The 17487-nt window shown below is 36.3% G+C and overlaps 1 protein-coding gene across 4 annotated transcripts in view; it reads left to right on the forward strand.

The window, feature by feature from the left end:
• LOC105449997 (GATA-binding factor A-like) overlaps nt 1-17233 on the forward strand; it is a 55700-nt gene extending 38467 nt beyond the window's left edge. For 2 of the 4 annotated variants that reach the window (XM_011689528.1, XM_011689529.1), the window contains 5 exons: nt 4560-4696; nt 5259-5582; nt 13883-14058; nt 16076-16358; nt 16582-17233. In XM_011689528.1, the coding sequence (XP_011687830.1) occupies nt 4560-4696; nt 5259-5582; nt 13883-14058; nt 16076-16358; nt 16582-16958 (1297 nt within the window). In that variant the 3' untranslated portion in view covers nt 16959-17233. Of the gene's footprint in view, nt 1-4559; nt 4697-5258; nt 5583-13882; nt 14059-14700; nt 14787-16075; nt 16359-16581 lie in introns of all 4 variants that reach the window. The other 2 variants (XM_011689531.1, XM_011689530.1) reach the window with 2 other exon arrangements.
• The last annotated feature ends 254 nt before the right edge of the window (nt 17234-17487 follow it).

Genomic DNA, 17487 nt, shown 5'->3' on the forward strand with positions numbered 1-17487 from the left:
ATTTCGCAAAATTCGCACTCCTCGTCAACCATGAAGAACTCTCGTTCCCTTTCTCCGGTGGCAAATAGTATGCGTATTATATTATTTTTTTATCTCTTGTTTATTAAATTAACTTGCTGTAATTCCAACAAGTTAATCTGGAACTTCCCACGAAAAATTAACAAAAAAGTTGAAGTTAACTCACGAAAACTTAGAATGTATTATTAACTTTAATGTTTCATAATTCCTATACTTTCGCATAAGTAAACATATTACCAAAATATGTTACAGCATTCGCATTTGTTATTTATCGCTAATATATGAGAATTTTTCATCTGATCGATTTCATTGACGAATTATGTAAATAATCATCAGTTGTTATACTTGGAGGAAGAGTTGTGGGAGGAAAGGGATTCGAGGTCGAGATTACTACAAGCGATGGCGGCGGTAATAATTAAAAGTGCGGCGAAGGTTCTTAGAAGAAACCTGAGATCTGCTATTGAGTTCCTCGTGCAACTGTACGCATAGAATATGCGCGCACACATACATATCCGCACGGTAACTATAAAATCGCCCTCAATTCCTGTTAGTATGACGTTACGTCATTGAGCATTAGACCCTCATTCGTGTTTGTCGAGAGCAAACTATAGGCTACAAGAAATACTGTCTCCCCACAGGATGAACAAATTTATTGCATTGTTTACATATTTCTTTTAACGTCTAGGAATTTTACTTTCTATTACATGAACTGGTGCTCCGAATAATAACAATACATATAATCAAGATTATTACTATACGTTAAACATTTTTTTCTACTTTGAAAATATATTTTTTTTCGAGAGCTCAGAATTATAATATTTTATTTATTTAGGACTTTACCAATATTTGTTTGTAACATGGGACGCATTGTGTATTTTTTTTTCCATTTCTGCAACCTTTCATAGTTTGTCGAAGGAGGAAGGTTCCTTCCGCCTCGCCACCATCGGTCATTTACATTGCGAAACGCATTAGCGAGACGGATCGTGCGCATCGTTGCACCGGGCGTGCAATTGCACGCAGCGCGTGCCCATTTAATACCGTTTCCTCTCGTATTAGTGGTTTACAAAGTACCCGATTGCACCTGGTACACAACCATTCAGGATACGCGCAACCAGTTTCACGGAGAACGGTCTCGCTCCTGATGCACTCCGTCCTATTGCATTGGACGTTCCATCGCACTTAGCCGATGCACTTAAGACGCATCCTCGTGCCCGCTGAGCTCGTGTCAGACGTACGACATATCCTAAGACAATCGAAACCGTTAGACGACTCTCATTCACCGTATATGTACACTGTCGATGTAAAATGCATGCGAGTTTATCGCACGCGTAACTCCTACCTGCGATCGAAAATGCATAATAGGAAATTTTATATTTCTGACATAAGAAATTCTTCGATTGCAATCAGTTTGAAACTTGGAAATTTTATTATTCTTTTACGCGGAACTCTAAAAAAATATTCCTTGTATACTGATTGAAAAAATTTTAATTCTCTTCTTCTGTATCGTTGGAAATATTTTCATTTCGATCGTCGTCGTCGTCGTCGTCGATACCAACTTGTCGTTTCATGTCATAACCTACCTTAACGTTATGTAAATATAAATCGTCTAAGCAGATTTCCTGAAAGGTCAGATCACGTCGGGTGTCGGGTTCACTGTTAGTCTGCAAATTTCATATTCGTCACAACTCTACTGGCGATCAAGAGTAATATGCTGGACATGCATTTTTACACGCGAGTCGCAGTTTTCGTCTAGCCATTCACGTGCTAATAACATGTATACCGTGCACGTGTGATATAGAAACCAAATTTTAGACAAATTTAAATGAATAATATTGTAAGAATTAAATTAATTAAATTATAAATTTTACCACATAAGTATACTGCACACACAAGGATCGCTTCTTAGATATATTTATTGCCTGCAGTGTCGAAACGAAATGTATTTTGTATTTCTCTAAAATTTATTTTTTACAATCTTCAAGTCTATATATATTCATTGAGGATAGGGGAACTTTGGGAAAGCGGCGGGGGAGGAGGGGGTATAAGATATGTTATATTATACATTCGGTCTATACATTACTAAATCTTATCAATACCATATATGTTATATTTTAAATTCTTCGCATATTGTACCTATCTTCGTTCTATTTTATCTCTAGTCTAATATTTAGCATATCACAGATCTCTTTTTGTGTTTAATTTTCGACGAAATTGCACGCGCTTATCGGAGTTTCTATCTTTCTTTGTCGATCGGCGGTAAGTTTAGAGGATACCACGTGAGAAGCACCTCGTAATCGTCGACATCGCGAGAGCGATCGCAAAGGTGTCTCCGGACACGTACTGGTATGCAGAAACGTGCCCGGGCCACCGCGCCGACCGCGCGACTGCTCAAGGCCGCATCCGTATTGACATCACCGCGAGCGTACAGCGGTGCTTTCGTTTGTTTTACGCCGGCCGCTTCTTTACCTTGTTTGGGACACGTTAATGCGCTCGGAGATAAAGTGCACGTGCGCGCGATGCGCGCGTGGCATGCAGAGCGTATCGACGCGACGGATAGCGGGATAACTTTTCGCGCGCATTATTATATGTAATAAAAGACTCTGTCACAGATAAGAGTTTGTCGAGATTTACTATACAGTTCAAATGGATTAATTTCGAAATTAAAATCGATTATTAATATCTAAATAGTAAATATATAATTGCTATGTAATTAAAAAGCGAAAAGCGAAGAAATAAAATTAATTCTTTTGAATATATTTTTTGGAAATGTAAATGAAAAAATTTATCTTTTTGTGTGTTTAAATGTGTCACTTCACTAAATCATAAATATGTGACACTGACATTCTATTTGTACACGTCATCATTTTGACTTCCACTGGAATTTTCCAAAAGTTATCGAAAAATTTCATCGAGAGGATTCATCGACATTCCCCGCCGAAGATAAGGTGTTGCTTTGAAAAATGCGTTTAAGTGGAAACACATAATTTGCTGTGCCATGCGCCTGAGAGCTCGTTATACTATTCCGTTCAGGTTCAGGTAGAATCCTGCTGCGTTCAAGTGGCCGTCGAGCCGAAACCAGGTATAAACAACTGGTAATGGCAAAGGTAATGGAGTAGCCATGTCGTTCCGGACTTTCATATGATGAGGGTCATCCGCAGTAGGAGACGCAAAGGGAGGCCGAAAGGGTGTTCTTCCGTTCTTCGGGCACGCGCCCGCGTTCGCACCCGCATTATGAGTCAAACCACGGTTTCCGCTCTCCCGCGACGGTTACTTTCCGACACGGAACAGTGAATTTATCCAATGATAATAATGCGATGGTACTATTATCAGTTACAATATACAAATATATATTTGCAAATTAGTTGCAAAAGGAAAATCTTACTTCTCGTTATTGTATAGTTATTGTATTATAATTAAATATTCTTCGTGTAAAGTATTTTTTTATACTTTTTTATTTAGAATTTTTTTAAATATTAAATCGAAATTTAAAAAATTCCAGCAGATTATAAATTTGTGATTGATGTACCTAAATGAATGCAATCTAGCGCCACACTTATGACAACTACAATAAAACAAGAATAATTTTCTAGAGTGTCAATCTCGAACGATCAATTCGCGAGGTACACGCCGCCTCATGATCCGCAAATCCCATGGGTAGGGGCGTATTTATTCGCGAAACGTGATCTGTGCGCGAAATATGAGGCACACGAGCCACGATTGACTCTCTGTTTATTTAACCTTTTCATTACCATTAGTGCTTGCAGGCACCTAATTAAGTTCGGTTATTCTATGCTATTGGCACCTATAGAAAGCGTTTTTCAAAAAATAACAACTGCTTAGCAACTAAATATTCATACTGCATATTTTATATTTAATGTTTATATTACAAAATTGAATAAAAAGTAGAAATTAATTAAAATATTTTCTTTATTAAAATAGTAAAGTAAAACAATTCAATTTCAACTTGTGTATATTTTCTAAAGAATATACGCTTGTAAGAAATCACTGGTGGCCATCCGCTGCGCGTCGGTCACCGCCGAGTATCTACCACCTGCAGTGCGCGTTTTTTACGCTGAAAATGTCCTGTAGCGAAAGGGTTAATAATTACGTTATAAGTATATTCAGTTTCTCTCTTAAATTTCGAAAACGACTCGATTATCTTTAAATATCATTACCAGAACCAGTAACATAAATGTTACGGTGCGAGGCAACAACGATGTCAAAGAGAAAGCGCAGTTTTGTCACAATTCCAATTATCATTAATTAATATTTTGCTGTTAATATCGTATTAATACGATATATACATATAAGATATGTATGGGACATGAAAATTTATAAGATTTTATGATAAACTTTTTTAGGCGAAATGACGGTGCTACAAATTTGCGAAATTAGTTTATGAATTTACTTTTCCGATCAAATTAAACGATTTTTTTATATTATTCTATTGTCTGAAAAAAATATACATATTTTGGACTGACCTAAATTGTAATATAAGGCATCATCTTCTACGTTCTATGTATAAGTTTTTCTGTTTTCAGTTCGTCATTGTATCGGCCAATGAGTAGCGTGAGCGCGATGAGTTCCGCAACTGGAACCGGAGGAACTTATCCTTCCCTTCCTTACATGGGTAGTCCTACGGAATTGACGTCGTCGCCTCAACTTTGGAACGCCCAAGGTAGGTCACAAATATAATTCACTCGGTAATGCTTACATCAGCTCTGATAAATAAGTTTCTGACGTATATTAGATGGATGATTGTTTCGTGTTTATAACATTTTTTATTAGCGAATGGTCGCGAATCAAGAAACTTTGGATTTCTTCAGAAATTCTAATTTCTAATAATCTGTTAAATGCAACGAATTTTTTTATTATATACGCGCGTTAGGTATAATTGTTAATTTATGTTTTTCTCTATATATAAGCAACAATATGTGATTAAAAATTATTCAATAGAAGTTAGAAAAAAACTGAAGAAAGAAACTTGAAATATTATCAACGATTAATGATTTACTAAATTATCAAAATTTTATTAGTCATTATTACAATTGATCACGCGCACGATCTATATATATCAAAAAAAATTTTTAAATATAATAAATGATCTTTATTTCTTGGTATTTTCGAGACGAAAAAATAGTCTTTAAATTAGCGAAACAAACTATATGGTTAAAAGAATACAGTTTAGAAATTTTGGATTTTCTTTGTTTCACAATACATTTTCGTTGTCTTCTTGACAGTTACAGGTCTGAACACTGGACTTTCCATTTCTGAGGATTATGGCAGCAAATCTTCGGGCACAGTATCTCATCAATCTTTACCGGCGTTTTCGCAACCTTTCGGAGCTCGATCAAGTTTCCGCGGGTACAGTCCGCCGTATTCGTCCTCTCAGCAGAATACCACCGGCACCGCCGCTGTCTCCGCCGTAGAAGCTACTTCTTGGACGTATGCATCACCTACAACCGATGCATTAACGACACAATATGGTACACCGTCGAGACGACAGACTGTTAATCCGGCGACGGCACCGACGCAAATTAGCGCCGCCGCAAGTTTAACTGCAAGTAAGTAAAGTATTTTTCTATATTAATCAATTAATGGCGAAAAATAGTGTTATATTTTTATTAATAAATGGAAATAAATATAATTAGAAGTTAGAGTAAAATTAGAACAACTCTTTTAATGCTTAATTTTTATAAACAGAAGTAAATCGGTGAAAATTGATTATGCGCTTTCTTCTTAATAAAAATGTATATATTTACTTAAAAAAATCATCTTATTTATCATAACTTTAAAAGCAAAAGATTGATTTTTTGCAAATAAAAAGGTACGATTAAGGCTGATCAAGATTTAGCATTAAAAGAGTTGATACGAATTGATCAACAACAGATGAATCGCACAATTTCATCATATAATTACATATAAGTCGATAATCTCATTCTTTTCGTTTTAATGTTATAATAATTGCTATAATGTTATACAAAAAATCATGAGAGATCGACGTATTAAATCTGTCTGATAATAATAAATTCGCTTGTACATCTTCTGAAATTCGTCGCATCGATATTTGCAGTGATGGCCGTATATTCTCACGATTTAGATTGTCAAATCACAGGGTTCGTGTCTCCGGCAATAAAATTGCAAGAATCGGCCGGGTATCGTTGCGATAATGTGAACGTGTGTTGGTCATTTTATTTGATCTGTGGAATTTGACGAGAAACATTCTTCGTAACTTATTAATTATCATGATTTTTGCTGAATGTATTTTGTATTTCATTCACGTGCAATCCTAATGCTTAATGCAGTGATAATGTATATTTGAATCTTTATTTTCTATTTTTTACAGCATATTAATTTGTTTTATAAAGCCATTCTCAGAATAATTTTTAGTATTATTTTATATTGAAAATATTTTGTTGGCAATTCTTTAATTTTATTTGTAAAATAGATTTTGAAAATGTGTGCGTTTCCTAATATTTATCGAGGATTATTGTGCTTGCAAAATTTATTAGATTCTATGCGTTTTTTAAATATAAATATGAGTAATATGATAGATACCGTGGGAACTGGAGCTTCATTAATTAAAGATTTTCTTCCTTATTTTTCCAATTCTTCAACTAATTCCTAAACTCACTACGTAGCGGTTCGAAATATGAAACCGCAAAGTGCAGGATAACATGGGCACGGGGAGTTGGAAGTGACTGATCTGTAAGCAATCCTCATTCGAGGAGGTCCTTGAGGAACCAGAGATTCTCCTCTGGTCGTATGCGCGTCGGCGCGCCTATCGTGCGTTTCTGAAGTGGGCGGTGTCCTTTGATGCGACAATTCTTCGTCGCGCGCATCTGTGCGTCCGTACGGGAATAAATGAGCGCCGGCGCTAAACGACACGAGGTAGCATCAACGTGCAGCGACGTGGATATCGTCAATCGTGATCGGTGGGCGTGTTGCGTGTAGACATACATGCTCCTTCGAAACTCGTATCGAATTCCGCGGTTGATACACGCGTCAAATCCGCTCTTTTCGAAAGCGGTTCTTTCTGTGCGATTGATTAAAAAAAAAAAGAGAAAAAACTTTTATTTTAACGTGCAGATAAGGAATCATATTTCCGCTGATTGTATCACGATTTATTGGATAGTGTATCAATATTCAATATCTTACGAAATTCCATTCTCTTGGATTTTTTAACAATTTGTACGATGCCGGGCAGCGAGGTATTGCTTCTCCGCGAATGATGAATTGGCGGTAATTCAAGCTCCCGTGACGATCGTATTACAGTTGTCATAAATAACGAAGAAAAGGATTCGATGCTTCGCCAGTTGTGGAAAATTCAGTACGAAAGCGAGGTCGGCTTTGAGCCACGGGTGGCACGGATAATCACATAGTTGTGACTAATTCGTTCACGGTTCTAAATTAGAGGCTGTTCCAGCAGACCACTCGAATATCGTGTTTCAGTATCCCCTTACTTGACACAGCATCCCTGGGGGCGATATATTTCTCATGAGACTTTTTTAGCCTGCGCATAATTATTTACGAGTGCCATTAAATAAATATTGGATGATCGATAGGATAGATGGTGCGTATCTTACGAATTTCCATCGTTATCGGGAGAGACTGAAAATTTATCGTTCGTATGGGTCACTGGCTGCTGACCACTGACATGGCGACTTTGTAAACGAGAATCCGCGATATGAATTCGCGGTTTTGTTGTGTTTTGTTGGCCTGTCGGGAGCAGATTAACTAATAAATACCAATGAACTCTTTTCCAACTCACAATCGGTCATATACACATTTTATAATATGTACTCTTTTACGATCACGCTAATTTAAATTATGTATCGCTTAGGATTTAACACAACTTTACTTGAAAGAGAAAGTAATTATTCATTATTTTATAATATAAGTATATTTTTTTATCTTGCAATAATTTTGCAATTCGCTTATAATTATAATTTGTCATCTTATAATTTTATAAAAATACCAAGTTTTATTTTGATTCATTTATCTCAAAAGATAGTTACTATTTTATGGGAATTTTTTTAGAGAACGTACCTATTGTGTTTTTTTCAAATCGATGATTCAGATAACTATACTGTGATGCATTCTTTCACTTCGTGAAAGCATTCCTGTCGCCATTCCGGGTTCTTTATGGTCTACTATTTCAAGCTTTGCGGTAACCGTGAAAGAGCTGTCGTCCTAATGTATTATTTCTATATCGTCGTCCGCGGTTGGTCCACGACACCTGTTACCGCGACGTCATACACTGGCGACTATCGAAGGAGGCATTGACGACGACCATGACCTAGGCTGCACAGGAACGCTTAGGCCTAATCTAGTTATGTCTACGCGCGATATAGAGGTAACGATAGGGCTGTATCTAACAGACGCACGATAATTCCGCCGTATTTTCAGGTGTTAAAATAGCATTTAGATATCTAATCGAATATTAGCTAGTGACGCGTACAGTCAAACGCAACTTGGGAATAGAAGGGACATAATTCCAAGTCGTACAAACTTTTCTCCGAAATGATTAAATCATGTTGCAATCTTTCAGCAAAAATTGTAGTTTTTCATTCAATATAACTGTAAGATTGTGTGAAATCGTAAGCTTAAGTTGAACTGCAATAAAAGCAAGTTTAATGTTAATTAGCTATTTTTAAGAACACGATACAAACACAGTAAATCGTATTATAACTGCTGAGGAGGATATTTTCGTAATCTGATGTAAATTAAGATCACGATGTTCTTTAGTCGATCAGAGATTTATGGCAGTGCAATATCACGTTCGTGGGGCATGTCACGTAGAGGATAAGCTCGATAAGTTGGATTAAGACATAAAATTTCTTTTTTTAAATATTTCCTCGGTGTTCGTTCGCAATTAATTTTGGTTCTTATGCAAGCTCAAGTTCACGACCGAGGTCAACATCACACGCAACTCGTTACTTGCGATGCGCTTCACCTCCTGCTCCCTTAACTTACGCTCTTTCTTCTGTCCATTTTCGGCAATAATTAAGACTCGCTTGATAACGCTCGACGAGTACATTGAACGTTAAGCCAACGCGTCTCGATCATTTATTTTAGATACTAATAATGACGCCAAGATAAATGTGCCTCCTCAAGGTTCACGGAGGTCGACCGGACTTCTTTATCCGCTTGACATAAAAGTTCGTCATGCTGAGAAAGCAAGCATGAGTCAAAGTTGAAAATATCTTGTCGACGAATTTTAAAACGTCTCTGTTATACATATATATTTTTTTTCATTACAAGTGTCTTTATTAATTTTTTGAGAGTTTTTTTTTATTAATTTTGGATTTTTTCTTTTATTGAAAATTTCGAAGATTTTGAAAAGTTCTCATATATCTAAAAAAAAATGAGTTAAATATTTGCTTTCATCGTCATGCATATATTAATCAATTTTCTGAACTTTTTTTTTCTATTTTTGCTTTTTTGCGCTTGAGTCAAATGCTTTTGTTTTGACTTTAGCCTATTCATACGATCCTTTTACTACGTCACAACATAACTATTTAGATACATGTAACAAAAATAAAAATAATTAAGATTAATGACGTTTTCTGAAAAAAAGAAATAGAAAGGGGATAGATAGATACATCTCTGAGGAATATATCGATCGGAGAGGGAAAGTTTAGAGAGTTTAAGTGGTTCTTCAGGGGCTAAAGCCTGTGTGGTTACACATGCCACACCATCCGGACTTGGTTCTAGCAGACCGGCAACGAGACAGAGAGAGAGAGAGAGAGAGAGAGACGCTCCTTTTAACATACCGCGACCTCGAGTGTTTCATCCGCGAGTTCACCATGCTGACTGTGATTTAAGTTTAACCGTGCCAGACATCTATCCCCTCCTACGTACAGGAGAACTCTATTTCTCTCGGTAGACTTTCATATACGTCGTATACGTCGTATACATTGATGCAAGAGTACCGCAAGAGCCGTGCATCATCTTAAAGGACCGTGCACGTGGCCGTCCCTAAATTAATCCGGTTCGTCCGAAAACTTTCCTTTTAGATCAGTATATACGTTCACAGCTTATTTTTTTCTCATTTGTGGTACGTTTATGGTACCTATACCCATTTTAATTCATTTAAAATTGATGTAGATCTTTTGCACTACTTACTGCTAATCTCTGCTTCAATAAAATTGTATAAACGTTGATCATTGAACATAAAACTTAGAAGAAACGAAAATTGGTGACAGAAAATTAATTTTTAATCTTTTGATCTTTAGTGTTTAAATTTTTAATCATTATTTCTTGTAATAATGATTGAGAATGGAAAGGATAGAAAGGTCGAAGTCATAAATGGTAATTGCAATGCATGCAATGCCTGCACATCTGGCGCGAACGGGTCATGCAAGTACATACGCTGCACGGGTAATTGGTTGAGCTTTCTGTATGATATAATAAGTATTGCAAAGCCGAGGGCAGATTAGAGCGATCAAAGGAAACAAAAGCACAGGTGAACAAGAATGTTAATGCGACGATAACATAGTTATTATCGCGCCGAGGTATAATCGTCTAACTGTGAAATTAAGTTTGCTGGAATACTATAGAAGAAATAATGTGCCACAGTCTGATTTATTATTTAATCTGCGATATAAAAATATGTGTTATGTGCTACTTTTATTACTTTTTTCTATAACATTTATAGTACTTCCGTTATTTCCTTTTTTTTTTATTATTTTTTAATGTTTTTTATTGCTGTCGCGATTTGTCGCGACGTTTTCTTTCTTGCGATCTTCATGCTCGAGGATAGAGTGTCACGAAGGTCGGAATGCAACGGCGTCGTTCGGGTGCGAAAGTGCAACGTGAACCCTTGTACGCGTACCTCTAACGTAGCGAGGACTCCGTACAGGATACCTAGCTACGTCAGCTACTTCTTGCTTACATAATATCCGATTGCTTCCCAGTCTGATTTCGCCCCTATCTCAAGAGGATTCTCATGTCCTCTGACCTCTTCGTCCTCGTGTCGGTTCGGTAATTCAATGCCTGCATTTTAATTCCCTGGCTCTTCCCCCTGCGTCCTTTCATATCTAGTTACGAACGCTTCTCTACTTCGAAAACTGCGTGTCGCATTATGGACACTATGAAACGATTCAAGCAACAAGACCTTAATTTTGATTTAACGATCCAGAAATGTTAAAGAAAAAAGTGATATGAATTGAAAGAAAAAAAACGATAGAATTTTTCTATTTAAAAGTATAATGTAAAAATATATTTTACGGATATTCTAAAATGTGATTTTACGTAATGCACACAATTATAATACATGTATAAAATTATACTTTGAATGCTGTTGCATTAAAAATAGCATTGTCAAACTAGTTCTTTTTTATTTGCACTAGCAATTCTCGCAAACGGTGATGATCTGACGATTAATAGTGGATTAAAACTATTTGTGGGTCAAGGTGGCGTCATGAAGGCGCGAGAACGCAACTCGACCCGTGCATATACATATGTGATGTGGTCTAAGAGAGTTCGTAGGACTCGGGCGGCATCAGTAGCTTCTTGCTTACCTACATACAATATCCGATTGCTTCCCAGTCGCATTTCTGCCGGATGTGCTGCTCGCGTACGCCGACCTTTCTTCGTTCTCTCCTTCTCTACCTTGCTTTTCTTCTTTTTTTTTCACCGAGTAACTCGAGACGAATTCTCTTATTTTTCTCCGTCGTCAAGTGACACGATCGCTTAGTCCGTAGAGGAAAGGATAAAAACGCGACTTTACGTGGACTTCGCGTTTTAATGAGTGTCATTTAGTAATGTGATTTAAATAATTTCTGGCATCAATTAAAAAAAATTGTATCTCAGTCTTTGATTAAGTAGATAATAATTTTCGCTTTAAATAATTTCAGTATTAATAATTTTGCTACATAGATATAATTCTGTATGTACAAGCAACGCGCTTTTTAACGTAGCACATACGCACGTGGCTACTAGGTTGGTTCGCGTTATTATCAGTAAACGCCGGAAATTCTGATAATGCCATGTCCGTTTCCATCCTTCCCTCGTCGCTTTTACACTTCCTGCATCCTTCCTTCTCTTTTTTGTAAGTGCTCTTCATTGCTTCCATTGTATCGTCCGTGATATAATTTTCACATCTTTCTCTCTTCGTACTCCGTTGCAACTTATAAAATTATGAAGAATTATTAACATTTTTACAGTATTCACTGTAACGCTTACAATAAAAATATTTATTTTAAAGCACAAAAACCACAAGGAATTTATCCTTTATGATTATTTCATCGCAATGGATGCTTTAAAAAGTTATTAAAATTTTAATGGCTTAGCTTTAACCCTTTGAAGCATACATTTTTTTTGCATATATATTTTTTGAAACTTGGTTTACAAGAGATTAGGGCGCGTTGATTCCGCGTATGTACAATCAAATTTTGAAAATACTATTTAAAATTCAAAATAGTAGATCTGACATGACGCACTGAAAATACAATGTCGGTTATATTAGATTCAGCATTTTGAATTTTTGTAATTTTACTCTGTATTCAAAATAAACGAGCTAAAAAACCGAGCATTAAATGTGTTGACGATTGTATCAAATCCGACGACTTTTTACGATTTTGATGCGCCATCTTATAGTTTTTGAAAATTTGTAAATTTTAACTTTGAAATCAACAACTCCAAAAATCTTCGAACATTAAGTTTTAATCTTGTATAAGAAAAATTTTTTGTTATAGTACATATTACACACAAAAAATTTGTTTCTTGACTTTAAGTTGCTCTGAGTAAATCATTGTAAAATTTTAAATTTTTACTTCAGATTCGGACTCAGCGATTCATAATATTACTAGATATGAGGTTACCAAAAAATTGGAATGCAAGAACATTTTTTTATTTTTAAAAGGTGTTACATATATGTAACGTGCTTTAAAGGGTTAAATCGTCCATCAAGAATAATTATTATTATTATTTTTATTATTACCATAATAATTATCTTATTAAATTCTTGTATTTTTTGTTTGTCGAAGAAAATAAAATCAAATAAATTTTCGTAATGAACATTTTACATGTTCTGGAATAGTTTACGTTCTACGTTGTGCTCAGTCTGAGAAACTATGCATATTCATAGTCACGTAATGGAAGTGGGGGAACGCCGCGCGAAACTAACGAAACAATTGTTTCCGAGTGGTCACGTAAAAAGAGGCCACTGCAGATATGGTTGCTCCCGTCAGAGACACGTGTGTAGTTCTATGCTTTTTACCTGGTCGCGCAAACGCATCGTTTCGTACATCATTTTATACCGGAAGCGCGCATGGATATTACACGCTTTTATTTTTTCCGATAGAAAAGAAAGAGATTTTTTTTATAGTAAAAAGCGTAGGAAAAGGAAAAAAGAAATAAGTATTTTGCAAATTTATTCTATATCGTTTGCATGCCTGCTTTTTCAAGGAAAAATACTGTTTTACAGAAAATGAAACTAGTAAATGTTTAGAAGATTAATAAATAAGTACTTTTCAGAAAAGGATATAATTAAAAAAGAATATTAGATTGGTTAGAAAGTCTTTTCGTATTTTCGCCAAATAAGGCGACTCAAAATACAAAAAGACTTTCTGACCAGCCTGATAAATTTTTATACATATTTTACACATATTGTTTTTTTTACACATATTTTTTATTTTTATTTCTAAAGACAAATATTTTTTATTTGGTTGATCATATTATTGATTTAATTATAATCAGATTAGAATGTTACATTATATCTAATTAAACTTCTCATTATTAATATTATTTGTATGAGTTTAATAATTATGTAGTTATTAGGATATGTATGTGTGCATATTTATTGCATACGATGCACCTATCTGATCTTTCTGAGAAACCCAGTGTGAATGAAACACAGTGCACAGCATCGAAGCAGAGTACTTTACGGAGGGCCGCGAGTGCGTGAATTGCGGCGCGATTTCCACACCGTTATGGCGTAGAGATGGTACCGGGCATTACCTCTGCAACGCATGCGGTCTCTACCATAAGATGAACGGAATGAATCGTCCATTAGTTAAACAGCCACGTCGCCTGGTAAGGAAGGCTTCGCGCCCTTGACGACTCCATCGCGACGCTAGTCGCCATCGTGATCTAGGAATGGAACGGTTAGGCAAAGTCGTTTGCAATATTCGGAAAATTGAAAGCTCTGTACACGTATCATATCAGACGTCCTGTATTTTATGTTTTGTCGCTTAATTTTTGTTATTATTATTCCAAAAAATTCGTTGAAAAAAATTTGAGCGATTTTTTTTCAAGGTTAAAAAACGTGAATAAGTTTGAACAAATTTGATGCAAACAGTATTTTGCAAACCGTTGGTTCCATAAATCCGGACTAGCTGCATACACTCGAAAGGGATATAAGAAAGAAAGAGACAGAAAGAGAGAGAGAGAGAGAGAGAGAGAGAGAAACAATAAGGATCTTTTCTCGCTCCTTTTCGTTACTGCTCAGGAGCCTATGTGGAAATTCGCCCGTGACATTCTGCCCTTTTGTAAGTCCAAGAGATGCTCAGCAATCGCATCTCGATATTTCGGACCGTGACAAAATAAATTCTCGCACTTTGCACATTCTTGCGATGCCAAACTCGCCTCTCACTCGAGGCTCGATGCACCATCGTGTATGTTTAATACACGCAAGAAAAAAAACACCCCTAACGCATGGCCTCATGTCTGTTTCAGTGGCGGACCAGGGCAATTTCTACAAAGACTTCTGTGGGTATAGTGGCACCCGTCGCGCCCTCGAGGAGAAATCGAGCCGTCGTTTGGTAGGTGTCATCCTCCCAAGTCAACATTCTCTCTCTCTTTCTCTCTCTTTCTCTTTTTGTCTCTTTTGTATTTTCATTTTTTTCGCTTTAATGATATTGTAATAATAATTTTTGTCTAATGTCTCTCTCTCTCTCTCTCTCTCTCTCTCTCTTTTTCTCTCTATCCGTCCTTATCATTAAGATTCCTTGTCCCATATTTCATCACCTTTTACCGTATATTTCTTCAGCTCATCGTCATCATCGTTGATCCATTACTGCGGCCGAGTAGCAGTAAAATTTGTAAATATATTAACACTTAAAAAATGTCATTTTATCAAGTAGTGTGTAGTAAATAAAGATATATTGTTGATAGATTAATGAAAATTTGATAAATATTCAGTAATAAGTATGATCTGTATGAATTAATATAATTACGATTAAATTAAATATATTAAAATATTAAAGTTTAGTGCCAGAAAACTGCTTGCGGTCGACAAGGATCGACATCTTCCTTTCCGAATTTCCCATAATTTTTCTATCGGGTTAACATCACGCTTTCTTCGATTCCGCTCATCATTGTACTAAACGTTAATTATCGAGACGAAGGCAGTCGTCCTTGACCGTTTTCGTCATCGGTGGCGCATTTCTAGTAGAAAACATTCGAGTCGTAGTTCCGAGGTGCCACTATACCCATGGTACGAGCACTCTCCTTCCCGAAATCACGTGCAGCCTGTTGTAAAGTACGTCTTGTCTTGCAATCACGTGTCGCTTGCAATTTCCGATCACACGGAATGATTCTTTGTGTCTGTTGAGTTTTTCCAGGCTCGCGTGATCTTCGTGCCCGAGGGTGGCTCGCTTTTCTGCTCCGCGGTCTCTGCGGTACCTTGCACAGAAAACTTTCTAATTATGGTAATCTGACCTAATCCTTTCCCGATTTTGCATCGGAGCTCTTTAATGACTCGATGGGGAAAGGCGATTGATTATTCGATACCATAAATTTTCTCTTAAATGTTCAAATATTTAAAATTATTTTCTTACAGTAATACTCCTATATGGTATATATTAGTTTCCTCCGAAATTTAAAGCACAAATTTCTTTCGTATTTTATATATATTTTCAACATTACCCATAATGTTAAATTAATTCTTATATGTTTCACATTTACAATCCTGTAATATACTCTGTCGTATACCTTTTAAGAGCAATGCAATCATTATCCCTTCATCAGACTCTCGGTTACGAAATCATTTTCTCATCTTTTTTTTTTACTAAAAGTAGTAGCATATAATAACAATTTTGTGTCTCTTCAGTCTGCCACGAGACGCGTCGGTCTCTCTTGCAGCAACTGCGAAACCACGATGACGTCTCTGTGGCGTCGTAACGCACACGGTGAACCGGTGTGCAACGCCTGCGGTCTTTATTTCAAGCTGCACGGCGTCAACAGGCCATCGACTATGAAGAAAGACAGCATTCAAACGCGCAAGCGGAAGCCTAAGGGTGGAATGAAAAGCAGTGATACGCCCCTCTCGGGCAATGTTGCGCAATGCACGAACAACAATAACAACAACAACAATACCGTTAAGCTTGAACCAGGTATATATACATACATATCTGTTAATTAAGTACTCTCATTATTAGAATACTCAAATATTATACAGTTTTTTACTTTTTACTAATCAGACTTTTTTCTTCCTTGAAATTTTCTTTGCGAAATTTTTACTTACAGATAAAATATACAGACCTATTTTATCATCGATTTTATACATTAAACTCAAATCAATTTAATAAAAAATTAATTTTGCTGTTAACACCGTAGACACCTATAGCGATCTGAGGATGGCTCATACTGGCGTGTCGCAAGTGACATATCCAAGCAGTCTCTACAGTAGTTCTCAATCTTCGAGCAGGATGATACCCTATCAGCCCGTGTATTATGATCTGATCACTTCGCAGCAACAGCAACAGCAACACCAACTGTTGGAGACCCATTCGCCGAAGACCGAATGTCCATCTCCACCTTGCGCCACGCGCTCACCTGGAATGGTCTCGGTTGGTCAGTCGCCTGATCATCATCACCTCACTTCGCCACATATCGTCACTCTAGGCAGTCCGTCGACCAGTCCAGCCGGATCTAAAATTATGCTGGACAATGGTCATCTCGAGAGATCTACGGTTGTGTCGATATCATCCTAAACGCAGTCCGGAAAGCCGGAAAGATGACCAATTGTTAAGGCAGGCAATAAATAAAAAATAACTTAGTAACCAAGTAAGTGCCTGTCAAGTAAAAGACCTGGGTTTGATTCCCGCTTTTTACTTTTTAACCAACGAGAGAGACGAACAATCTCGCTGATCTTACTTTCCTGTGCGCATATTGTGATACGCAAAATTGAAAGTTATATATCTTTTATAACAAAAGTGTGAAAATATGAAAGCAGCGCTGTTGTTGTAAATAAGAATTTTAGGATATTCTAGGATTTTAGAATTTTTCAGAAAATCGTAGCCTTTCCTTCGGAAAAAGAAATTTCCAAAGGGAAATAGATTTTCTCTTTAAAAGAAAAATAATTTTCTTTGTTTATTTTATGCTATTTTTATTCATTTTTTCTCCTTTTTTTTACCAAAGAAGATTTTATTAACATGGAGTTTTGTGTCAACATCGAAGACAATACCAAATTACGAATGATATTGTTATATTTGTATATATATGTATATGGGAATTTTTTTT

Source organism: Wasmannia auropunctata, unplaced genomic scaffold (genome assembly GCF_000956235.1).
Source record: "Wasmannia auropunctata unplaced genomic scaffold, wasmannia.A_1.0 LD336069.1, whole genome shotgun sequence".
Lineage (NCBI taxonomy): Eukaryota > Metazoa > Arthropoda > Insecta > Hymenoptera > Formicidae > Wasmannia > Wasmannia auropunctata.